Source organism: Bactrocera tryoni, chromosome 2, assembly GCF_016617805.1.
Source record: "Bactrocera tryoni isolate S06 chromosome 2, CSIRO_BtryS06_freeze2, whole genome shotgun sequence".
Taxonomy (NCBI): domain Eukaryota; kingdom Metazoa; phylum Arthropoda; class Insecta; order Diptera; family Tephritidae; genus Bactrocera; species Bactrocera tryoni.
Genome location: NC_052500.1, coordinates 24,543,000 through 24,570,450, shown reverse-complemented (window position 1 = coordinate 24,570,450; position 27,451 = coordinate 24,543,000). Strand labels below are relative to the sequence as shown.

The following is a 27,451-nucleotide window of genomic DNA, read 5'->3' as shown; positions in this document are numbered from 1 at the left end:
ACGTTCTGCTTTATTCAATAAACGCGTAATAATAAAACGGAATTGTGAAAACAGAAAGCCCCAACAAAGCTAAGGTGCGGAGGAAGTGAATATAACAGTGCAAAGCGCTGCAGTTGAGCGGGCAAAACGGTGTAACTAGTATATAGAAATATATATAAATATATATTACATACAAATATACAACGAATTGTAGCAAAACACACGTCAGCCGCGCGTCGCGTCGCTGACAGCAAGCAAAGTCGCTGTTGGTGTGGTGACACCAGCGCCGCTTAACGCTTTAACTACTCGCTGCCGTGCCCGGTGCTCGCCATATCGCCATAGACATCAAACGGGTATAGACGAACCAAAGCTTGTGCAGTGCAAACGGTACTCAGTTCTAAAACTAAAAACACTAACTGCTGAACAGGTAGTGTGCACTTGTTATGAAATATTCCAGAAAATTAATATTTAATAAGCGGTTTCAATAATTATCGCCCATAAAAGCTACAAATTATTGTTGTGCTAGTCGCTCGCTAAATTGCATAACAAAAAAAACAACAACTTTTATATTGTTGTGTAAAATTTTATATTTCTTCTAATTGTGTTTAAACAAATTTTTATTTTATTTTCAAAGTTCATAGTATATAATATAAACAACGTTTGTGTGGCTGTGTTTGTAAAGTGTTGACAAATAAGAAATCACAAACCATGAAGTTCCTCATCGGATTACTTGTTGCATCTCTAGCTGTGGGCGGTGTGCTGTGTCTACCGGGTGAGTAATAATGACTCGAAATAAATAAATATTTAGAAAAATATTATATATGTTTATATTTATATTTATATAAGGATAATGTGATATTGACCTGGTCTACGAAAAGGGGGCTTAGGTGCGAAAACTAGTTTTCTGGGAAAAGCTGTTAAAAATAATCGTCAGTTTCTCGTTATCTCATTAATTGTTCTCCTTTTTTTGACACCTAAGCCCCCTTTTCGTAGACCAGGTCACATATATAATATTATATAAATTGCTAACTTTTGCTCTCCTTAATCATTTCTTAGTTAAAAGGGGACTTACGCTTAGAAATATTTAATTCATGAGCAGAAAATGGCGCATTGCTTTTAGTAATTTATTTAATTCCTAAAAAAATAGCTAAATATATAACAAGTTTCTGAAACAAAGTTCAAGCTATATTTTGCATAAACTAAATATCGTAGAAAACAAGCAAGAAACGTTAACTGCGAGAATACTGAAGTTATATACCCTTCATAGGTGTATTCCTTACAGCAACTATATGCTTAATTAAGTTCAAAAACGTAACCGGCTAACGGTTTACATTGAACAGAAATATTTACTAGTTCTTTCTAACCACGTTCATTGAAATAATCAACCTTGAAGTCGAATTAAGGTTACTTAATAAAGAAAAAATATTTAAAGGTTGATCTATTTTGAGATTCCCTACATTTTTTAAAGAAAAAACGCAGAAATTTCAAATTTAACAAGAAATTTGTTTTTTGAAGATTATCTCTTCCAAATGTTGACGGAGGCTACGTCTTAGGTGGTCGAGCCATTGAGTCCAATTTTCGATGTCTAGTTCGAGCATTTCGATGGGTAACTGGCGAAGAACACACGTCATGTTTTTCTCCAAGGCCTTTACATATGCCCACAGGAAAAAAATATATCGTTGTGATATCACACGATCTTGGTGGCCAATCAACCGTTCCAAAAAAGTGAAATTATCTGTTCACCGAAGTGTTCTCTGAATAAGTCCATTGATTGATGCGATGTTTTGAGAAATTGCGCCGTCTTGTTGACACCAAGTGTCGCCGAGATCACCACCTGCAATTCTATTCATCAAATAGTCGATTATTATGGCGTGATAACAGACGTCAATGACGGTTATGTTCTCACTGGCATCACTCTTCAAATAAAATTGGATCGATGATAACACAACACCACAAACCGCAACGAACCGTTGTTTTTTTCTGGATGAAATGGTAGCTCTTGAATCTCTTCATGTTGCTCTTCGTTCCAATTGCGGCAATTTTGCTTCTCTACATACCCATCGAGCCAAAAATGGTCCTCATTGCTGAACAAAATTTTGGCTCGAAAATGTCGGATCTTCCTGGAACTTCTCAATAGCCCAAAGAGCGAGGCGATGCCGCTTGGAAAGGTCGAGCGGTTTCAATTATTGCATAAGCTGTATTTTATACGCTTTCAATTTAAGATTTCGACGTAAAATTCGTGTCGTTCCATACATCATACACAGTCCCAGTTGCTGCGAACGGCGCCGAATCGACTTTAAACGGTCTTCGTGTAAACACTTAGCTACGGCTGCTTTATTTTCTTCACTGCGTGCTGGATGTGGTATATTCGATCGAATATTATCCAATAATGAATGGAGAGCCTCAAATGGATAAAAGTGCTGGAAATAGTATGCTTAGGAGGCTGATTATGTTGACCATAAGTTGAGCGATGCGCGCGAAACAAATTCTTTACAGAACGTGAATTTTCGTAATAAAGTTGAACGAACTAACGAACGAACGAAAGATAGCATGACCGCTTGACACGACTCAGGTGTTATCTGTCAAAAAAAAGGTTATTGAAAAAAGTACCTGTACTTGGATTACCCGTTATATAATGTCTCAGAAGTTTCCTTCAAGGTGTTACAAAATTCATGACAGACTAAATATACCATGTTCAGGGTATAATAAGTGATACTGAATATTAATTAATATAAGGTCATCTACAGAGCACATAATAGTAGTTTTCCTTGATAGGAAATAAACGATCGTAAAATTATTACAGATTAATTTTATGGCTGTAAAGTGACAATATGTGTAAATATGACAATAAAGCTGATAATGAGTGATAATTGCATAAATTTGACAATGGAATAGACTGTAGTGTAAAAAAAAAAATAATTTTAGGCAATATTATTGCACTTTAATGAGGCTTTCTTGCGCAATTTCACATGCGGCAAAAGGCTTGAAAAGTTCTCACTTTAATGAAGAAAATTAAAATTTACAATTGGTGGCTACCTAGTGCAAAAATATAATTTAATTCACGCTTATATTGCGTAGTCTAAAAAGTCTTTTCGTATTTCTAATCAAACTTCATTTAGTTTTTTTATATTTGTACTAATAAATAAATAAACAAATATATACCATTTTGATCGACCGTTTGTTGCCATTTTTACGCTAGAGCCATTAATTCAGCCGTATAAAACGTTCATCAGTTTGAATCGAAATTTCGAAATTTCCAACGAATTTAATTTCCTTTTGGTTAAATGAAGCTTAAAATCTCACCTTTCCAACACTAGATGGTTATAATATTTGTTATTGCCTTCAAAATAGACCCCTCTAGATATAAAGTTAGGATGACCTTCACTGACTTCAGCAAATTGTAGTTTTTTCGGTTGCCATTTCTAATTTTCGGGGCGCTATAAATCTAGTTTGTTGGACAGTTTCGAAGTCATATTCATATACCCTCGTTTCGTCATCAGCATCATCACTGATGCATGACAAATGTATGGTTCTCAGCTAAGTTGTCGATCATCTCTTTGGCGACCTATAGTCGACTTCGTGTTGCAAAATATTCAATTCTCATTGACACGCTTCATATAAAAAACTTTAACCAATATGTGCTCAGTCCTTAAAAGGTCTTGAGGTCCTCTGCTATCTCTCAAATGCCAACACAAGGGTTTTCAAGCACTATTTCTTTAATGTTTTCAATGTTATCGTCAAGTAAAGAAGTAGTTGTACAAATCGCAAGAGATGAGTTTTCGATGACTTCACGATCTTCACTGAATGCTTCGTTGCACTCAAGTATTTGTGTTTGTGATAAATAAGACTCTCCAAAATACTGCTGCTGTTTACATGGAGAATCAACAGTTTGTTTGGTCATCCTTCGTTATTGAAAAATGGTGGTCGCCGCAAGGTCAATGCCATCTCCAAATATATTTATATCGAAGCCTTTTCTTGCTTTAATCACATTTTCAGGTTTGTCGAGAGAAGTATCTTGTATAATGTTCCCTCGACATCGCTATGCTCTTAGTACAACGATCATCCTTAATTGTGTTATTCTGCTAAGAATATAACAGAGTAGAAATTTGATGAGGTTTGTACCGCCAGCTAGAGTCTATTGCGCCCTTTCCTCCATCAAATGTACTCTCATAGACCAAGTACTCAGATGAATTTCAGGTACCTGCTGTGGTTTGGTATTGAGCCTGTGAATAAGGCGTTTTAAAGTTTCCGGTTATCGAATATACCAAGCATAGTCAGGTCTTTCTCCGCCTGATCTCTACACTGGATTGGGGGTCTTTCTCTTCTCTGCTTCCCCCGGCGGGTACTGTATCGTACATTTTCAGAGCTGGAATATTTTCGTCCATACGGACGACATGACGCATTAGTTTTGCGGGAATATCAAATTAAGACATAACCATATAAAGGCAGAGCCTTTTCGTGCTGTCAATAGCAGCTTTGTAATCGACATAGAGGTGGTGCGTGTCGATTCTCTTTTCACGGGTCTTTTTCAAGACTTGGCGCATGGTGAATATCTGGTCGGTTGTTGATTTGCCAGGTCTAAAGCCACACTGATAAGGTGCAATCAGTTTGTTGACGGTGGTCTTTAATCTTTCACACAATGCATTCGATAGAACCTTATATGCGATGTTATCCCATGGTAAATGGCGCAGATTGTGGGGTCTCCTTTTTTGTTTATTAGGCAGATATTACTTAAATTCCAAACGTCGGACATGCTTTCGTCCGACCATATTCTACAAAGAAGGTGACGTATGCTCCTTATCAGTTCTTCGCCGCCGTTTTTGAATAGTTCGGCCGGTAATCCGTTCATTGACCGTCGCTGCTTGTAACTACATAAAAACTCTATCATTTCAAGAAGTAACCCCACAACTTCTGACACACTTAAATTGCGAAACATTTTATGCATGAAAGTAATACTTTAATAACTGCACTCGAAATATTAAAATCAGCTTACAATGGACACATTTTTTTTGCCGCTTAATATTTAATACTTTCTGACAAATTTGCAGAAAGTAATGAAAAAACATTAAGCCGTGGCTAAAATCAATAACTTGAAAAAATATTTTCATATTATCATACATCAGCAAAAACATAAACAATAAAATAATGCGACGAGTACCTGTGTAATAGCAACACAGGGACAGGGTAAAAAACAAATAATGATACGACAGCAACAACCTCAACAATTCAACAATCCAACATTGCCATCGATATTCACATTTCCATTTGCATTCACACTCGCATTCGCATTCGTATTCATATTCGCTTTTTGCATTTGCATTTACAGCGGCGAACTCCTGATTACATATCCCCCCACACACCGTGAAGCAGTCGGCAAGCGCTTTGATGCGTTGACTGATGCAGCGATTTACGGTGAATAAATGAACGAGAAATCACCGGAAATTTCAAGTGTGCAATTTCGTACATACATATACATACATATATACTTTTTTTCGATCGTTGATTTTTCATGCCAACGGTACTAGTACTTACCCAGTACTTATCAGTATTTTCGTACTGTATAGTACTTGTAATGAAGTATCTCATTTGCAGTGCACTACAACATTTGGATTACAATGATGGCAAACTGTGCAAATGATTTCCACCAGATAGAATTTTTAAATCCATAATGTTGTTGTTGTCTTCTTCTATTGCATTCAATCATTTATTGATTTTTTTGTTCGCATAATGCTCGCCAGAGATTAAACATTGATGCACTTGTGGACTTACGTAGGTATTTATAGCAGTACAATAGCGCCACTCAGGCGTTGCTTCCGTGTTTAATATTATGCCCATATATTTATATTCATATATATTTAATAAACCGATTTTGTTTGGTTTTTTACTAGAAATCAGAGTCAATTTACAGAATAAAGTTCAAAGTTTAGTCATAAAAAGTTGCACAGTTTTAAAGATAGAAAATACAATATTTTGTGGTTTACATGTTTTGATGTTTTGTTCCAAGGCCTGAATCGAAGCGGTATTGGCCGCATAGACTTTAGACTTTACATATCTCCACAGGAAAAAAAACGGTGTGATATCACATGATCTTGATGACGAATAGACCGCCACAAAACGTAAAATTATCTGCCCACCGAAGTGTTATCTCAATAAATGCATTGGTTGAGGCGATGTGTGGGAAGTGGCGCCATTTTGTTGAAACCAAATATCGCCGAGATCACGAGCTTCAATTTCAGGCATCAAATAGTCAGTTCTAATGGCGCGATAACGGTTACCATTGACGGTTAGGTTCTCACCGGTATCATTTTTGGAGTAATATAGACCGATAGTTCCACCGGCCCACAAATCACATCAGACCGTTGCTTTTTCTGGCTAAAATGGCCACTCTTGAAACTTTTCAGGTTCTTCTTCGTCTGGCAATTTTGCTTGTTTACATACCCAACGAGCCAGAAATGGAGCTCATCGCTGAATAAATTTTGGTTTAAAAACGACGTATCATCTTCAACTTTTCAAGAGCCCATAGAGCGAAACCATATCGCTTGGGAAAATCGAGCGGCAAAATTTTTAACATTTACATTTTCAATTTAAGATTAGGCCGTAAAATGCGCCAAGTCGTTACATACGTCATTCCATATTGCTGCGAACGGCGCCGAATCGACTCTCCATCTCATGATCTTTGAGACAAATTTGATATTTTTCTCACCCTATTACTAAACTGCCGTTTCAGGTATATGTCCTGTTTTTTTTCTCAACTCTTGGCTTTACTGGTTCTTGTTCGGTAATTAGTACCAATATTAAACTTGCCTAGGTTTCGTTGAGTTTGTAAGAAAAGGCACCGCTCACCGAAATCCATTAGGATATAAACGAATTAGGGTTTCTCAGCTCAGCAAACGTTGGAAAGGAAGCAGCACTTGAGGGTAGCGAAAGCCTTTAGGCACAGGGTGGAAGATGAATGGTCCATTGAACTCTCCTGACTCCAAACGGGAAACTGTCCCATTGGGACTCACTGGGTGAAATACTTTGTTCTCCAGCTTTCGAAAGACTAAAGTTGAAGTATCTCAGTTGCCGGCTAATTAAGGGATTATTCTGGTCTAGACGCATGACTTTTAGGCATTTTTTAAACTAAGATAAAAAAAAAAATTAAAAACATTTTTACCATCCTTCAATACTTCAAATAAAAATTTTTGGAAATCCAAGGCAGACACGATAGAGCATTGTATAAAGTTGGTATATACCAAATTTCAAAGGAGTCGGTTCGGTGGAACTTGAGATATCATGTCAACCACCTCAAAATAAGTAGTTTCGAGAAAAACGCGCTTAAAGTTTAGGAGACAATTCTAGTGAACACCGACGCCACGTCACAAAATCGGCTGTTTCTCCGAAAATAATTCGAATTTTGAAAAATCCTTCCAAGGTTATATTTTTGTAAGTCTAAAGTTTCAAAATATGCAAAAAAAAAAAATCGAGTTTTTCAAAATCCTAGACCAGAATACCACCTTAATTGTCAAGAATTTATATTAGCTGGCTCAATCAAATTGTTGCAGACGCTAGACGTTCTGTTGATATCCGACGTTCGTTTTGATCTATTACTAGGGTCAGGCGTCTCTAGCTGTCCAAGTAGGATTATAAAATATCAGCTTATTTATCTAACCTAACCTGCTCGAAATGACTCTCCTATTTTAAAGATGTGTGAAGAAGAGCTCACAATCGGCGAAATCAGTGGTTGATCATATGGTGTTGACATATTTTTAAGAAGGCTTATTCCTCGACCTGAACTTTTCGCAGCTTTTGTTTTATAGAGTTTAGTAATTGTTTAATAAATTGTAACACAATATCTCCCGTTTTTACTGTCTCTGCCATAAAAAGTTTGGTTATGATACTCCAGAATAATATTTTCGACCATTTCTTTGCTGATATTTGGGGTATGTTAACTTATTTTCAGTTTTGCTGGTCTTTTATTATCACTAGGAGTTTCTCTATAACTACTATCCCTCAGCAACTCTTTAACTTCTAGGAGCTGTTATTCTTTTTGTCAGTCGATAATACTTTACAATCATTATTGTTGACTCCCACTCTCAATTCCCGTATTGACTCTTCTGTGGCAAACCACACAACACTTTGGGTTCTTATAGTCCACATGCGTAAATATATTTGCATGTCTGCACCGCTAACCAATTAATTAAATTAAATGAATACTTGCGTTATTTGCAAACGTACTTACATATATACTTACATACTACATACACACACGCTTGAGTATTTCCTTTAGAGTCGTGTCTTCCGCTGCCGGCCCACTTCAGCGTGTTGGCATTCATATTTGCCCTTTTTGAAGGTAATTTATGATGCGTTAATCAGTGTGATAATAAAGTGCACAATTTTTGTGAAATGCTTGTCACAATAAAATCCTATAAGCATAAATATCGCCGTCGCCGCGGCACACCAGCATTTCCATGGAAGCCGGCTAAAGAGTGGAATCACTGCCGAGGTGGTATTGGTGACTTTTCGGCTGCGGTAGCCATGCACAATTCATGGCAGGCATTTAAGCAGACATGCATACATATATACCTACAACAACAACCATAAAAGCAGCTCATACTTGTTGGGGACTTTAATTCTTTTGCAGCAGCAATTGCTCGCACTGCAGTCTGTCCATTCTTGTTGCTGGTTGTTCAACGGGTTGCTGTTATTGTTGTTGCTGTTGTTCGTCATTGCATTTATTTGCAGATGCCCCGTTTCGGCGTAGTTAACTGCGGATTTCGCATAACGAATGTACTCGTACTGTACTTGTGTGCATGTTTATGTGTGTGTGTGTGTGTGTGTGTGTGCGGACTTTCATACTTGCGCCTGCAGTTGACAACGAAAGCGACAGGCAAATTAACTTTTTAAAATTTATTTCGTAGTTCTTATTGTTGCTTTTATTCTTTATGCCTTGTCCTCGGCATTTCGATGCGCGTACGCCATTGTTGTTGGTCACGGCTTGTTGCTGTTATAATTTGTACTGCTCTAGAGCTGTGTCGCAACAGTTTTTTGGTTTCGAGGCTTAAGATTATAAGTTTATATACATATGTACATATGTATGTATGCACATAAGTATGCATATATTTAAATAGTTATAACATTTGAAAATATTTTTTTTTGCGTGATTTTTTTTCTCACTTACATAATTCTTGTTTATCCTTGCGTTGGCTGACTAACGGTACTAATTATAGGCTTATGTGTTAATTAACTGCTGCAGAGGCTTATTTAAGTAAAGAGAGGATTATATGAAGTAATTAAAAATTTTGCTTTATTAGGTGACTTTGTAGCTTGAATAAGTTAAAAATTCAGATAAACAAAAACTACACCTTTATTTATGATATTAATACATATGTAGATCCATTTCGAGGTTCCCTATTTTTTTTTAAGAAAAAACACAGCAACTTCAAATATATTGGGGAATGTTTTTTATTATTCGAAAGAACATTCTTTTGCATTTATTTTTTGAAGATCACAGATGGTCCATCCGTTGAGTCTAATTTTCAATGTCCGCAAAGACTTTAGATTTTACATATGTAAGCCCACTGTATGCCTACAGGAGAAAGTCTAAGGGTGTGATATCATGATCTTGTTGACCAATCGACCGATCTTGATGATGATTGACGCGAGATGTAAAAAGTGACGTCGTCTTGTTGAAACAAAATGTCGTCGAGGACATGAGCTTCAATTTCAGGCATCATTTAGTCGGTTATTATGGCGCGATATTGACTGTTACGATCTCACCGGCATCATTTTGAAGAAGTATGGACAGTTGATTCTACCGGCGCAGAAGCCAGACCAAGCATTTGCTTTTTCTGAATGAAATAGCAGCTCTTGAATCTCTTCCGGTTGCTCTTCGTCCTAAATGCGGCAAGTTTGCTTATTCATATATATATACGGGGCCTTATCGCTGAATAAAATTTGACTCGAAAACGTTGGATCTTCTTGAAACTTTTCAAAAGCCCATAGAGCGAAGCGATCGGCTTCAGTTCTTGCTCAAGTTGTATTTTATACGATTTCAATTTCTCGACGTAAATTGCGTCAAGTCAGTTTGTGTTGCTATGAACGGCGCCGAATCTTTGTGTACACTATCAGCTTCGGTTACTATATTTTCTTCACTGCGTGCTGGAAGAGATCTATTCGGTCGAAAATTATCCAATAATGAATGCTGGGTCTCAAGATGGGTGATGGTGTTGCGAATAGTATGCTTCGGAGGCCGATTATGTTGACCAAACGCCAGCGAAGCGCGCGAAACACATTCTTTACAGAACGTGAATTTTCGTAATAAAGTTGAACGATTTGTAAACGCTGCTTAAGTGTAAGTGTTTTCATGATGGTATACCAAAGAATACTGAACAAAAACAATATGAGAGTTTGACACGACTCACGCGTGATTTGTCGAAACAAAGCAATTGAGAAAAGTACCTCTAAAGGATCACGCGTTAGTTCTGATACCTTTTCTACTCGATTATAAATATTGACGATAGTTCGATTATAAATATTGACAATAGTTTTTGCGCATTCTCGATCGAAGAATTTGATTTTGTTCAAACAGTGTATGGAAGCTATATACTATAAAGGTCCTAACTGGACAATTTACTGTTCTGTGTACTGTATTGTTGCTTTGGACCAGTCAGTTTTCGTGAAGATAACTCGTTAAATAAAAGAGTTTTCTATACAAGGAGTTGATTTTGATATCTCATTTCATTTTGTCATCCTAAAAACTGAGAGACTAGTGGGCGTGTATAGAAACAGATGGACAGAGAAGTGGACAAGAATAAATGGCTCAGCTCGTTACGCTGATCATTTAGTATATATGACCTGGTCTATGAAAAGGGAGCTAACGTGCGAAAACTAGTTTTCTGGGAAACAGCTGTTAAAAATAAACAACTCGTTTCGTCAGTTTCTCGTTATCTCATTAATTTTTTGACACTTAAGCCCCCTTTCCGTAGACCAGGTCACATATATGTATTTTATAGGGTATCCGATGTTTCCTTCTTGATCTCCAACTTTTTGGCGAACTTAATGCATATATTCGGTAAGCGGTATAAAAACCATACATTTTCAAGCTTTGCGAAATATATGTATATACGTATATGTACATATAAATATATATATAGTAGCTATTTCCTCCAAGGTGTACTCGTATTCATAAAAATTACTGATATATGTAATTAAAGTAATGATGATTGCGTGTTTGCTCAGCGAGGCCTAGGCAGTGACAATGTCTCGTGATGCGAGATTGCCTTTGTGGAGACATAAAAATAGATACTTATATACATATACATATGTATGTTTATGTAGTGAAAATATTTATACATAATAATAATAATATATTTATAAATAATTAGAAAATCAAGTGACTCAATTACGAATTATGCAACTGAAAACTATTTCAAATCAACTGTAATAATTGGAGTATGAGTCAATAAACTCAACCTTCATTAGTTATTAGCAAATTGTTAAAATCAGTAAATTATACCCTCCTCGCCCTGTATTGAACGACGTTATTTACATAAGTACTTAAACGTTAAAAACTAAATGTTTTTGTGCTTACGTGTCTATGCGACTAATTTTCACTTTGCCGTTAAAATTTTGAACAATAGTGAATTCTAGAAACCAGTAGTCTGCAAATTTTAATGCCTATTAAAGTCACCGCGTGTTAATTACTTCGTTAATTTTATCGCAAGTCATGTAATGCAAAAATACAGCAAAATAGCAGCGATGAATCATCTCACCACTAATTAGTGAATGCATTCATTAAAAGATTTGCAAACAAATATACATATACTTGCATATGTGTTGTGTATGTGTGTCTTTGCATGTTCGTTTGAGCGTAACTACAGGTTTAAATTGAAAATAATGAGATATAATTCAGAGCTAATCGTTTCTGAAATCAGCAGAAATTAATTTACTGAATTGTGGAGATTATTTTATAACATATAAATCTGCATGAGCTCAAAACCGTTAGGCATAACGAGCTTTTCTTTGTACTATATTTTGGGGTTCGTAATGATTCGTAGAATTGTAATGAATGCAATTTATTATAAAAACTACAAGTAATTCTCGCTTTTTGCCGAAATTTTAATGCATTAAATTTATATATTCGCTGAAAGTAATTTTCAACACCTCTAAAATGATTATTATAATACTATGTCATAGGAATATATAATAAGTACCTATGCACATATGCGTTTATTAGAAGTGTCGGTGCACTTTAGTACTTGACTAGCCCTTACTATTGCCACTTTTTATGCTAATTCTTAACTCGAATATTCGTTTAAAACTGTAGCGTTGAGACACTACTTCACTAAAAATAATGTCAATTATATAAATTTGCTGACTAATTGACGTATTTTAGAATCAAAAAAATATATATATACATACATCTATATTATTCTATGTATATTACTTATTTTTGTTATTTTATAAAATGTTCTAAGGGCTAAGTTCGTAATTACTTGGGATCAGGTATTAAAATACAATATTATTTCTGCTATTATCTAAGTAATATGATACCAGTTGTTTCCTTTAAAAGATAAGCATATACTACCATGAGCAAAAAATAGTAAGACTTTGTTCATAACTTTAAAATTATTAATTTATTCTTCAAAATCTACGTCATTCCTCTCAAAGTAATCCCTTCTTGGCCCCAATGCACTTGTGCTAACGCTTTTCCAATACTCGAAACAGTTGTTAAAGTCCATTTCCGGAATAGCCTTCAATGCGCGCAGCGATTCATGTTTAATGTCTTCAATTGACTCAAAGCAGTTTCCCCGGAGCGGTCTTTTGAGTTTGTTGAACAGCCAGAAGTCACACGAAGCTAAATCAGGTGAATAAAGTAGTAGCGGAACGATATTGGTTGAAAATTTAGCGTAAAACTGACGAAGAAACAATGCAGTACCAACATCTTTGGTCACATCGTCTTTCTCTTCCGTCTCGGTGTGGGCGCAAATCAGCTATTCATTGAAGAGCTTCGCTTTGATGTGGATTGCGGCTAGACGTTAATCCACCGGGGTGAATGTCAGGGCTTGGCGATGGAGTCTCTCTCCCACCACGAATCCCAAACCTCATTTTCGCTCCTTTATATGGTCACTGTAGTAAAAGCCACAAGGATATACTCGTCTCAGTCCTTCTCCCGTCTATCGCACATCTTAGATGGCGGTGATGTCAGCCTTTGAGGATACTAACCAGTTGGGTGCGGCACCTTTTCAATTAAGGGAACGGAAATTCCAGATGCATGCCCTTAAATAGTAATCCTTAACACGCTTTAAGTGGTCGTAATCATGAGGAAGGTTTCTCTTCCGAGGCTGTTTTGTTCTTTACATTGTGTGTGTTTTTTTACGTGGCGTGTCCCAATCCCAGCGCGGAACCCTGGTGAAGGAGGTTTCTCTTTCTCACTTTGGCACACCTTCCAAAGGATGTTTTTTGGCTATCCAGAGGATACTTGGTCTAAGGCCGGAAGTCGTGAGCTGAATTATATGTAAAGGAATCGTTCCCAAGTGAATGGCGTTCAGAGATCTTTCCTCACTCGCGTGAACTTCTACACATTACTTCTTCCTAGGAGGATGGTTAAGTTGGGTTAAATGTGTCGAAACTAATAGCGGTCACACTTGAACAGCTTTTAACGCCGGTCCGTTGTAGTAATGATACCGAAAGCTCCGATAAAATTGATCATTAAGACTCTCATAAATCAAAACCAAGCTCGTCGAGGCGATCAGAAATTTGTTGAGACGGTCAATGTCAGTTTTGGCTATGTCTACTGGTTCGTCGAAGGTATAACTGCCGGGATTTTTCAGCTTCAGCCTTGCAAAAGTGAAAATGCCTGGAAATTTCCCTTTTATATTAAGCTTACTTGCTGATACAACGGGTATGTAACCGTGCTTAGAGGTAAGCTATTAGAATTGTCATCTAATCTAACGGCCACTTCAGAAAACGAACAGTTCCTATATAGTAAATAGTGCGAGTTGTCATACAAAGTGATTGCAAGTCTCTAGTTGGTACTTGTCATTATTATAGTCCGAGGTGTTCAGACCACTACGAAATTAATACTCGAGAGGCAACTTGAATTATTCGTCGGCGATTGAGGATTCTTTGATTATCTGAATCAAATTGATTGTGGAGCTTGACTACTTCTTTCTGTGGCTTCATGAGATTTCATATGTTATTAGTCGTAAAAAAGTGTATCGTATCAGGATAATCGCTTTATATAAATATAATATGTTGTTTTCGGGAAACATTATGAGACTTCATGTCACTGCCTGAAGCGTTGTATTCAAGCTTATAAGCAGTAGATCGATTGGATTGACGCAGAGTTTCAGACTATTTCAATTAGATGAAAGTTATCGATATTTGAGTATCGGTTATAATAAATCTTTGTAAATATATGGATATAGAGTTGCGCCAACTGGATTTTCAATCAGCCTTGCCTTCGTTTAAGGAGAACACTTTAATTGCTGAGCTTCAAGTGTATAAGACATTTAATATAGTTTTATAACCTAAAATATTAAATAAAAAAGTCACAGAATTAGTTTTTACACACTCAATATTTTTATATACCGTTTTTTTTTGAAACACAATGTGAAAATCGTACAGTTTCCTGTCACTTCATTGGCATACGAATACATACATATATCTCCCATACACTCAAACGTATCTACATATGACTATCTGTATGTATGGTTGAAGATGAGCACACATGTCCCAGCTGAACATTCGAATATTTGGCTGAAAACCGCAAATTGCTATTAACGAAAATCTAATCATAACCGGAAATTAATTTGACAGAAATCTCATTAAATTTACAACGACCACAAGCGTAGTAACCTCGGCGGCTATGCTAGTTGACGAGGAAAGTGGCAGCGCCGATGCCGGTGACAAATGCCGGAGGGCGTCAGCGTAGCGGGTGACATACAGCTGGTCGGATTGTGCTGACTGACCGACCAACTGGACAAATTCATAGCTAAATACTGCCAACTTTTGCAAGTGTTGCGCAATTCACCGATGCATTTGCAACCGATGCGTCGGATCAATATGCGGATGTGCGAGCTTATGTTTGCGTGTGTGTGTGTCGATAGAATCTAGATTTATTAACACATGTAAATGTATGGAACCATATGTGTACATACATAGTATGTATATATAAAACGGTGTATATGGATTTAACATACACATATAAAGAGGGCGAGGGGCAGAGCATTAAATACAAACATACAAATGGGCTTTGTAACGCACCTTTGAGGATATACAAACGTAAGCAGCCACAGACATATATTTGATATATATATATGTATATATATATGTATATATTTACCATATACAAATATATTACTTGTGTGAGTTGCACGAGTTATTATCAGTGATAGCGGTCATCAACATCAAAAGCGGTTGCCTCACTGTGTTAGCCGCACAGTGTACTCTTCGTTGGGTTGTGGGGATTTTGCTGTTTGTATTATTGTTGCTGGCAATGTAGTTAATGGCTGTGGCAACAGTGGTAATCGAACAAGATACGGTGCATGGCTTAGCATTGATAACGTGACTCCATTAAGCGGCTTCTGTGCCCCTTTGTCGGCAATGTTAGATCTCTATGTATATATACGATATGAAAAAGGACGCTTATAGGCATTATCAGTCGCTAATAAAGTAATGAAATTAATTTTTCAAAATCTTATGTTACTAAAACTAAACTCCCGCTAAGTATTATATAAAAAGTCGGTAGAAAAAAAGTGAAATTTTCGAAAAGCTATTTTGTAACTTTTCCATAGAATTTTTGTAGCACCTTAAAGAAGACTTCAGTCTCCAGTTCTTTCTTGTGAGCATTCTGTTGAAGTCTAAGGACAGAAAAAAGTTTTTGGGCTTCAGATCTGAAGACAACGATGGTTTCGGTAACTATTCAAAGTTCAATTCAGGCAATAACGCTATCGGTACAATTACTTTGAGATACTTTTATAGCAAGCTTTTGTGGCATAAACTTTTAAGGAGCTTTCGCACATCTAAATATTCAAGAACTAGTGAACGAGTCAAAATCATTTTGTGTTCATGTTTTAATGTTTTAGTACCAAAAAAACCTCTTTTCGACAGTAGACTGCTTAATAGTCTCTACGACATTCTGTAAACCACTCTCAAATGAGGCCTTCGCCTGGCGTAGTATCCGGTGAAAACTCATAAGATCAATTTTGAAAATTAAGTAAACATTTTGCAACGGTAAAATATCGATATAAATTTGAAAAGAGTATTCTAGTAAAGGTTGTATATTTTTGAAATATTTTGAAATAGTTGCCACCTGTTTGAAGTGTATAATTTTCTTACATATAACCATAAATAGTAGATTTGAAATATAAAGCATTTGAGTAGTATATTTCTGAAAAGTGTTTTGCTAAAAATATAATTTTACCGGAGTTGCCATCTTTCCAAAAAAAAATTATTAAAATGTTTTATAGCACATAAAATCCAAAACTGGTGCGAAATTCCAATGCTGAAAAGTTTTTTCAAGAGAGTTGCCACTTTTTTCTAAAGTTAAATTGTCTGAATTTTCGTAATAAAACAGGCAATCCACGCATCATAAAAAGATAATTTACGTACATGCATATGTATATACAAACATACAAATATGTATATTTGTATATTTTTGAAATATTTTGAAATAGTTGCCACCTTTTCGAAGAGTAAAATTTTCTTCTATATAACCATAAATAGTAGATATGAAATGGGAAGTATTGGAGAAATATGTTTCTAAAAAGTGTCCTGCTAAAAATATAATTTCACCGGAGTTGCCACCTTTCCAAAAAAAATTAAATAAACATTTTTATTTTACATAAAATCGAAAACAGGTCAGAAACAATGAAAATGCTATTTTTTCAAGAGAGTTGCCATTTATTTCAAAAGTTAAATTGTCTGAATTTTCAATATATAAAAAGCAATTATCGCATCTTTAAAATATAATTTACTTACATATAGTATATACATACAAATATGTATATTTGTATATTTTAAAATAGTTGCCACCTGTTTGTAGAGTATAATTTAAAATAAATAAAAATAAATAGAAATAGTGGATATGAAATGAGAATTCTTTAAAAAATATATTTCTGAAATGTGTTCTGCTAAAAATATAATTTCACCAGAGTTGCCACCTTAAAAAAAATCAACATTTTTATTACATATACAATCGAAAAGAGGTTCGGAATGTTAATGCCCAAAATTTGTTTCGAGAGAGTTGCCACCTATTTCCAAAGTTAAAATGTTTGAATTTTCGAAATATTAAAGGCAATTCTCATATCATTCAAGGAAAATTTACAATAAACATTCGATTCTCCACTTTTTTTTATGTTTGAGTTCTGTTCTCTTTTGTCACTATATTTATGTATATATGTACTTATGTTCGGAGGCAACAACAAAGTTCTTCTGTTGAATTCATTACAAGAGAGTATACATATATATGAGCACTTATACCAACTGTGTGTTCGATTCGCCTTTAATCAGACTTTGGAAAATAGAATTTAGCATGGCTCTCATGGTGAACTACTTATGCGGGCAACAATTTACAATGGCTAGATGGTAGTCCTCATAATCAGTGAATTTTCTAAGCTCGAAATTTTAATAAAATGTCTTGTATAATCATTAACAAAATTATATAAGGTCACAAATAGAGTGCTCTGTTCTACATACTCTACAAAAACACCAAGAACTTAAACTTTTTTAACCCGAGTTGCCACATCTTTCGCACATACATGTTCTACAAACAAGAATATTTGTACTAAACGGCACATTTGATGTCAGTAAAAGCAAATAATTGCTCTTTTTTTGTATAAACGGTATGCAACAACCTGTTAGCAACATTTATGAAAATTTGATGGCAAAGCCTAAAATGAAATAAGCATTTGAAATATTCGATTGTCAATAACAATAAATACACACGATTTGAGTTTTATTATCTTGTGCAGGCACACATACACTCATATACGCATGTATTATGGCATATCTCTGCTTATATCTACATACATATATGTATACGTATGAGTGTGTGTAAATGTGATTAAAATATGTGCGTGTGTAATTGTTTTACGTGCCAATAATCGTGCAGATTATGAAAACAATAACCTCTTTGCGTTTAATATGAATAATAGTCTATTGTTGTTGTTGTTGTTTTGCGTTTTGTTTTTGCCTATCATATTGCTCATGATTTGCCATGCCATGTCAGCGAAATAAAATCGTGCAAAATTGTTTACTCATGATTGCATTTGATGCGATTATATTGTAAGCCACAGCGTCAACACGACGAAAAACTCCAACAACCACCTACCACCCCCACCCAGCAGCGGCTAAATAAGCACACCGTCACCGCCACCCCAACCCTTTTAATGCTCTCCGGCTTCACATGTTCAATGGCCTATATCTCTGTGAGGATAGCCGCAATCGAGTGAAATGTACGCTGCGGCCGCTCGACTAAACTCATAACGGTATCTAAATATAATATCAATGTGCGCTGGTGTGTGTATTTAGTTATGTCTCTGTGTGTGCGTGTGCACTTTTCTATGCAACATTGCTTGCAGCCGCAATGTTGTTGCATATTTTGCGGTTCTAATTGCATATCTACAAAGTCAGACTTCCACATCAATGCGTTGCGAACTAATTATTTTGATGGCATATTGAAATACTTTTAAGCACGGGTGGTGCACCATGTGAGTGTGTGTGAGGCGGTATTGATGGGTGGTTACGTGTGTAAACATATTGCTTACACCATTTACCGCTACTTATTTGCACGGTAGGTATTCGTGTAATCATTTGGTTTATATATTTGACAAAGGTGTATTTATCTAATATGTATGTATATACATATACGCATCACATATAATATAAGTACTTAAGTACATATACATAAAAGCAGTTGTTCGAAAGTGTTTTACGTTCAATTAGAATTTCTTAGAAATTAAGCAGCAAACGATGATAATGCAAAGCAAATTCAAATTATCAAAGTTTGAACTTAAATTATCTTTTGTGGTCTTTTCAATACTGATGATTGCCACCGCAAGCTCAAACAGACCAAAATTTTTAACTTTTCCTACGTATTATTGGATTAATTTTTGGAAACAACCCTCCTTACTAAGACACTTCCACTTCGTATGTTTCGTAACCTTTAAAATTGTTCCCTTACTTCCGCAATATGACGAGGTCTCGCGTGTTGATGCTCATTAACGAGCAAAGTGGCTCTGCTAGGTGGCACAAAAGCTTTTGCTTGTCGGGAGGTCTTTAAGTGCATCCATTTGTAGGTGTAAAGGCCAGCCGAGATTCATCCAGAACACATTCAGGTTGACTGCTCATACAATAACTTGATTTTGAACCGTCAATTTGTATGCCAGCTAAAGGATGATCCACTTCGAGGTTCCCTTCTTAAAAAAAAAAACACAGAAACCTCAAATTTAGTGCGGAATGTTTATTATCATTCGAAAGAAAATTATTTGGCATTTATTTTTTTAAGATTATCTCTTTCCAACGTTGGCCGCGGCTACGTCTCAGATGGTCTATCCGTTGACTTTCTACATCCCCACAGGATCTAATGGTGTGATATCACATAATCTTGGTAGTCAATCGACCAGCTCGAAACGTGAGATTATTTGCTCTGCATAGTGTTTTCTAAATAAATTGATTGATTGATGCGATTTGTGGCAAGTGGCGCCGTCTTCTTGAAACCAAATGCTGCTGAAAGCTCGAGCTTCAATTTCAGGCATCAAATATTCGATTAGCAAGGTGTGATAATGGTCGCCTTTGACGATTACGTTCTCAACAGCATAATTTTTCAAGAAATATGGCCCACCTGCTCACAAATCACACCAAACCGTTGAGTTTTCTGGATAAAATGGCAGCTCTTGAATCTTTTCTGGCTACACATTTAGCCAGAAATGAGCCTCATCGCTTAACAAAATTTGGCTCGAAAACGTCGGATCTTGTTGAAAATTTTCAAGAGCCCATAGTGCGAAGCGACGTAGCTATGGAAGATCGAGCAGCTCCAGTTCTTGTCCAAGCCCTATTTTGTATATTTACAATTTACAATTTAAGATCTCGACGCAAAATGTGCCAAATCGTTCCATATGTCAGTCCGAGTTGCCGCGAACGGCGCCGAATAGAGTCTTCACGGTCTTCGTGTAAACTAGCAGCTACGGCTGCTATATTTTCTTCACTGCATGCTGGACGTGGTCTATTCTGTCGAATACTATCCAGTAAGGAATGCTGGGTGTCAAGACGGGTGATTTCCTTGGTGGTGATTTCACTGGATAATAAAGCGTTGCTTTAGATAACAATCTAAGCCAAATTTCGTGAAATAACCTCGTCAAGTTTTCGACACAAATATTGAGTTTGATCGGTCAGTTGTATGGCGGCTATATGCAATAGTCGGACATCTTCGGTTCTGAGGAACGAGCAGCTTCTTAGTAGAAACAAATGTCGAAAATATTGAAGATAATCATGTTTTACTTATATTTCTGATGGAAATCCCATTACTGACTAGTAAAAATTGAAAAGAAATTAATCGATTGTATTCAGTCTATAAATACTTTGAAGAAAATCATTTGTGAAGGATTTCAAAAGAATAGAGAAATATGGATTGCGACAATTTCTCTACGTATAGTTCGCTTTGTAGAGTTAGTTTGACAGCTAAATGTTTAGGCCATGATGTCAGCGAAGGAAAAAATGACAACAGTCCTGCTGTTTACAACTACTATGAAAGTTTACAGTTTCAGTGTTGTTCCCTCTCATGCTTTCTCCTCTGACGTGACAGATAGATAGAAATCAATTTGCTGGGGCAAAATCAATTTGCTGTGCGCGATTTCTGTTCACGTAGTTGGATCCAAGAGCCTTGAGCCTGCTTCTACATATTGCTGGGCAAACTAGAATCTCTGACATTCTATTACTGTGTTTGAAATGTAAGGTGAAATTATTGTTTAAGACACCCGGTCATCAGAAAGGCAGGTACGTTTTATGTGATTGGACTGTCTGTAACATTTGGCAAGCGTTGGTTTGTCAAACGGTTAAATAACCTCCGAGTTGCACGGGTTTTTGTAAACAACCAAATGTGAGAGTTTCGATTTTTACAATGTTCGAGATTCTTTCGTAAAGAACTTGCTTCAAATTTTGTTTACTGAACTGAAAATATTGCTGAAGTTCTTTGATATTCAAACTAATGGCATAAAGAAACGTTTATAAGTGGTAACGGGATCAAAGTGGAACGAAAACAGGTTGAGGACTAACCAAGCGAAGGCCATGTGCTTATTTCGTTCGAATGTGGAATACTTTTTCAAGTAAACGTTCATAGTATTTAATGTTATATACAGCAAATCATCGAGAAAATATTTTAACAAATACTAAAACATATATTTTCCAGCAAATATATGTCTGTCGATAATAAGCGTTGTCACGACAGTTCTAGAAAATATTAGCAACAAAGTTATTTTGTAATTAGCAAACATTTCTAAGCAGTCTACAAAAATTTATCACAGTTAATGATAAGAAATATTCCAACAATTTTTGAGCATTACCTCAACTGAACGTCGTCTGTTTTTTTCTAAGTTTCTCTGAGTCAGTCACAGCTCATAAATCATAAATTGTACTTTCGATTTGATAAATTCGGCTTACGCGTGACAAATAAGTGGACGGTTTAATAACTGGGTTGGCAGGTTAGCCAACAGGCGTCTAAAAACAAAAGCTCAACGCAAAAATATTCAAATTATTTGTAATTTTATTGATGTCACCTTTTCACAAACTGTGTTTTTGTACTCGTTCTTATCTCTATATATGGCAAGCAGTGACAAAAACGAAAACCGAGTGCCAAGCAGGTGTTTTCAACCATGACCATACTTATAGTCCGTATGGAAGTAAAGAAACAGCTTCGTGTGCCCATAAATCAGTTATTCCGTTTTTTCGCCATGCAATTCTACTTCAACGCTGTTCGTAATAAAGTAACACATTACGAGCGTTTTGCGTAATGTAAAGAATATGCTGGAAGACACTTATATAGAATTATCGGTTACAAGGTTCCTCTATGGTGTTTATGTGGGAAATATATTATCGTAAATTTCACTGGTGACTTTCTATTTTATTTAAAACGGACCCATCTTTAGACAGCTTGCTGAGGTAATTTCTAATCTAAGCATGGCGTAGACTTTTTTAAGTACAAATTTTTGATACGATTCGAATTAAATCAGAACTATAATCAAATTTAGACAGATATCTCTAAAATTGAAGAAAGAGTGAGTGTACATTCAAACAAATAAATGTGACGCCGAAAATAATTCAGTCATTCATCGAGTTTTCCTAATCTTTTTCTAATCACTACATTCAAAGGAGTTCCATATATAGGATTGACTAAGAAAAGGAGCATGAGTTACTAGATCTATACCTGCTTTTCTTTTTTCTTTATATGTATATCGCATGAAATTTATGGAAAACCAAGAAAAAACGTTACTTTATGTGGACCAAGGCTAAATGGACTCAACTTGTAAAGCTGATGCTTTATATGTATATATAACGGGGGTTTCAATAGGAACGCTACAAAAGTAGACCGATAGGGACAGCAAATGACGCCATATTTTTTCCGTTCCTTCGACATTTCTCTTCAGTAAGGTTTGTCACTTTTTCATGGAAAGATATACGATTCAGCAACGAGTAGAAATGATTAAAATTTACTGCCGAAATTCGGAGTTCGTGGCCTCAACTTTAAGAGCGCTACGCCCAATTTATGGTCGGCATAATCATTTATGGTCGGCTTAATCATCTTGTCGGATCAACAGATGAGCTTCTTATAGAAAAATTGAAGCCACAGCACAGTACAAAATGTTCCCATGCAAGTGAAACAAAGAGGTGACCGAAGTGTCGAGAATAATGCTGCCGTTAGCGCATCAATTAAGGAAGACTGAAGTCTGTTTCTCACACGTCGTTCTGAAGCGTTGGACTTCTCTGTGCCGCCGTTGTGCGAATTTCGCGAAAAGATCTTGATCTACATCTTTACAAGATCAAATTAACGCAAGAACTGAAGCCGCTTGACTCACCAGAATCGTCGAATGTCCGTGAATTGGACTGAGCAACAATTTGAAAATAATCCGGATTTTCATCGAAAAATCATCTTCAGAGATGAGGCTCATTTCTGGCTAAATGGCTTCCTCAAAAAGCAAAATATGCATTAATGGTCAGGCAGCCATCCACATCCACTCCATTAGTCATCATTGCATCCCGAAAAAATTTCGGTTTGGTGCGGTTTATGAGCCTGCGGCGTCATTGGGCCGTACTTCTTCCGTGATGATCAAGATCGGTACGTTACGGTGAATGGGAATCGCTACCGCTTAATGAAAACCGAATATTTTTGACCTGAATGGAATGATATGTACTTGTAAAATGTGTGGTTCCAACAGGACGGCGCCGCAAGCCGCACAGCGAATGTCACAATCGATTTAATGAAAACGAAGTTTGGTGAACGTGTTATTTCACGAAATGGCCCAAACAATTGGCCGCCTGGGCCGTGCGATTTGACGTCGTTATATTATTTCTTGTAGGGCTATGTCAAGTCTTTGGTCTATGCTAACAATCCAGCGACGGTTGATGAACTTCATACGAATATCGAACATGAAATTGCAGCACTATCGGCCGATTTATGCTTGAAAATCGTTGAAAATTGGGTCTGGACTTCTGCAAGCGTGCCCGTAGTGACCAAAAAATCGTGTTTTATGCATAATGACCTCGTAGCGCTCTTGTTGAAAAACCCGTTATATCGAATGTAAAGCAAATCGGACCATCAGTACGATCATACGGTATAGCGCCATCTAGCGGTTCAAAGCTTTACAGTCATACATACTTTACTTTTCAGTTTTCACATATGTACTTGTATGCATATGTATATGGAAAGATGGATATTTTTTTAGTAAATATTTTCAAAGTTGCATCAAAGATAGCTTAGTAGCTGTGAAGCTTTTTGGTGACATATGAACATTTTATTTTCATAATTCTTTCCTACTATATTTGAAATGCTCTCAATTACGGCAGTTATTCACTCCCGTCCTCACCCAGTCGTAATATTCTTTCCTCGTGATCACGTGCCATCTTTAAAATAGAAAGTGTTATTCACCACAGGGTTTCAGGCAATAAATGCAAATTAGGGCACATCAATCAAGGTGGAGTGCGGAATAACTGTTTTAAATGCGGAATTTATTCAAAATCATTCTTCACTTACCCCAAATACATACATACAGACATATTTACATACATAAAAATACACATATACATTCTTATATGTATATACATATGGACATCGTTTTCTTTATATTTCAATAATACAGATTCCTGACACAAAAATAATTCACGCCCAAAAAATCTGCATAGCTATCTACCAATCGAACAAAAATACAGTATATGTATGTATATATGTAAGTATAACTGTGCATTTCTTTACATTATGAATGCTCGTTTCATTTAACGGTTTCTTATGTCTATCAAATGGAGCCGCGCGACGCCACAAACGTGTGGTGTCACAAGTGCTGACAGATGACGGTGAGCTGGTGGCGTTGGCGGTGGCAGTGGCAGTGCTCCGGTGTGTGTGTGTGTGTGGTGTGTGTCTGTGTCGCTGGTGTACGTGAACGTGACACTTGCAGGAGCTTACATTGGCATTTATGTGTCAACTGCACTTTTAAGCCGATTTAACCAAAAACAAAAGACAAGAAAATCTCTTCGAGATTCCAAGTGTTCGCATTTTAACTGTTCAGTGATAAATTAAAGTAAAGTATGAAAAATGTGGGCCATCCGCTGACACACATGCAAACACCACGCGCGCTCCAGCACATGCTTACATCCATACATACATGTGTATGGCCACCGTTTATTGTGCGAGTGGTGCACCTTGCACACCGTTGACTGCAAATATTTGCTACTTATAAATAAAGTGGAAAAATGGCTCGCAATATTTTACTGCTGGTGAATAAAAAGTTTTTGTGCGAATTGCCACTTCAGACATGCGTCGGGATAAAATACGCTAGAAGAATTACTCACGGTGTAGGTGTAGCCGGGTATGTGGCGCATGGATTTACATATGTGTGTGTAGTTATGGGTCTATTATATATGAGCATTTTTATTGAATATCACGTATCAAACAAACTAGAAAAAGAAAAAAAGTAAGGAAGTGCTAAGTTCGGATGCAACCGAAAATTCAAAGCCAGGGAAATACCTTAAGCTGCAAAACGTCAACCAGAGCATTGGAATCTAAGCAATTATATATATATATCTACATACATATATTATGTCTAACTTATACACTGACCGACCTATTAGACAAGATTTGTTAGAAAAACGAAAGTCACATATCACATATGGCCCAAGCAGCTCACGATTTCCGATCTTAGATCAAGTATTTTCTGGGTAAGCACAGAACATTCGTTTGAAGGCAAGCTAAAGCGAAAGGGCGAGTCATCTCTTCCCTTGGTTTAAGACCCGTCACGTAAAAAACGGGAGAAAAGACGAAAACAGCCTCTGACGAGATACCCTGTTTTGATGAAGACCATGGTAAACACATTACGAATTACGATTTAAGAGCATGCAGCTGAAATGTCCGGTCTTTTAATTGGGAAAGTGCTCCTACCCAGTTGGTTGATGTTCTCGTAAAAATAAAGGCTGAAATCACCGACGTCCAAAAATTGCGATGGACCGGACAAAGACTAAGGCGAGTAGGTTCTTGTGGCATTTACTACTGCTATATAAAAGAGCGCAAATTCGGTGTGTAATACGTGGTGGGAGAGAGATTTCGTCACTGACTCCTGGAATTCACACCGGTAGATGAATCTCTAGTCACAATCCGCCTCAAAGCGAAGTTCTTCAACATATCGCTGATTTGCGACCACTCCCCGACAGAATGGAAGAACGATCTGACCAAAGATGTCTTCTATGTGCGTTTGAAGCGCAACTATAAGAGTTGCCCCGCCACGATATCAATATTGTGCTTTGCGACTTTAACGCCGGGGTGGGCACAACAGTCCGCCAGCCTCCATGATGAAACATCCTCAAATGGGTTGAGGCTAATCTACTTCGCCGGAGCCCGAAATAGGATTATCTGTAGTATTAGATTCCAGCACAGGAAAATGCATCAAGCTACCTGGCTGTCTCCGTATGGAACCACCAACCAGATCGCTCATGTTGTGATAGACGGACGACAGGTATCCAGTGTTTTAGACATGCGGACGCTCCGAGGTCCTAACGAAAGTTTGCAAACATTTTTATAGATAATGTATTGTCTAAAACTTTAAACTCTTACACTTGTATAAATTAGTTGTCTTCGATTCGACCTACCAGAAAAGTGGTTAATCGAACAACTAACTGGCATAAATCAAAATTACCAGCTTGAACATGCAGGGATTGCATGGTAAGAGGTTTATCATTTATGATGTGTCAACACACTTTCGTGCGTTAGATTCAGCTGTCAATTTTATTAGGAGAGAGCTAGACAATGCTGGATAACAATTGGTTAATCAAAATTGACCATTCTTTTCATAACAAGTGTTCGATTTTCTATTTAGTTTTTACAAAATATTCTGTTTGGAGTCACATAGGGTTCGTCAGTAGTAATGTAACTTAATACTACTTTGGTGGCTTTCTTTTAATTCTAAAAATGAATTTTATTCTAATAGTGAACTCATGACTACGATCTACTTATTATTGAGCTTAAACTTTTTCACATTACGCGAAGAAATATTTATATTTTTCCGAATGATTACTTAAAATTCATAGCCCATTTTGCAGTCCTCACTATATGTGTACTTTATTAGCAAAAAAGCTAAACATGTTCGTAGTGTTATAGTGTTTCTATTTCAGCACTGTAACATGTGGTGACTCTAATGAGGAATGTCAATATTTATAATACAAACAGAGAGTATTTAAAATATAGTTATATGCATATATAAAACACTGATATTGAATAAGGTTTAAATATTATATATTTACATGAATATTTAGTTAGAACAATATGGCGTGAATGTGTGGGCATACCCTGTAAGAAAAGTATAACAATGTGATAAAGAAAATGAAACTGAGCTTAATTTTCCAAAACTTGAAGAGTGCTGATTCGAACAACCAACTGGTTTAGATAAATATCTGTAGAATAAGAAGAGATTATAAAGATAAGAGGTTTAAAATAAAAAGTGTGCAACTGTTTGCCGCAGTTGCCTCCTTCATATGCAATATTTTTTAAAAGAAAGTGATGCTCCAGTTTAGTGAAATGTAAAATTTCATTTGCAAAGTGCTGATTTGAACATCCACCTAGTGTAAATCACATAATTTAGTATAAGGAATGGCTGTACAATGGAAGCATGTTATATTGTAAGAGGTTGAAAACAGCGCCGAACTCAATTTTAGCGAGCAGCTGAAAATTTAAAAAATTGATCAGAGAGCGCTGATTCGAACATTCAACTGGTATAACTCAAGTAGTTTGGAG

General features: G+C 36.4%; 1 protein-coding gene across 1 annotated transcript in view; it reads left to right on the top strand.

Annotated features, from left to right (window-relative positions):
- Positions 1-286: 286 nt before the first annotated feature.
- The window catches only part of LOC120767713, a 51,201-nt gene continuing 24,036 nt past the window's right edge, over positions 287-27,451 (top strand). Inside the window, exons 1-2 of the mRNA XM_040093909.1 lie at positions 287-406; positions 614-751. Of these exons, the coding sequence (XP_039949843.1) occupies positions 688-751 (64 nt within the window). The 5' untranslated portion in view covers positions 287-406; positions 614-687. The remainder of the gene's footprint in view (positions 407-613; positions 752-27,451) is intronic.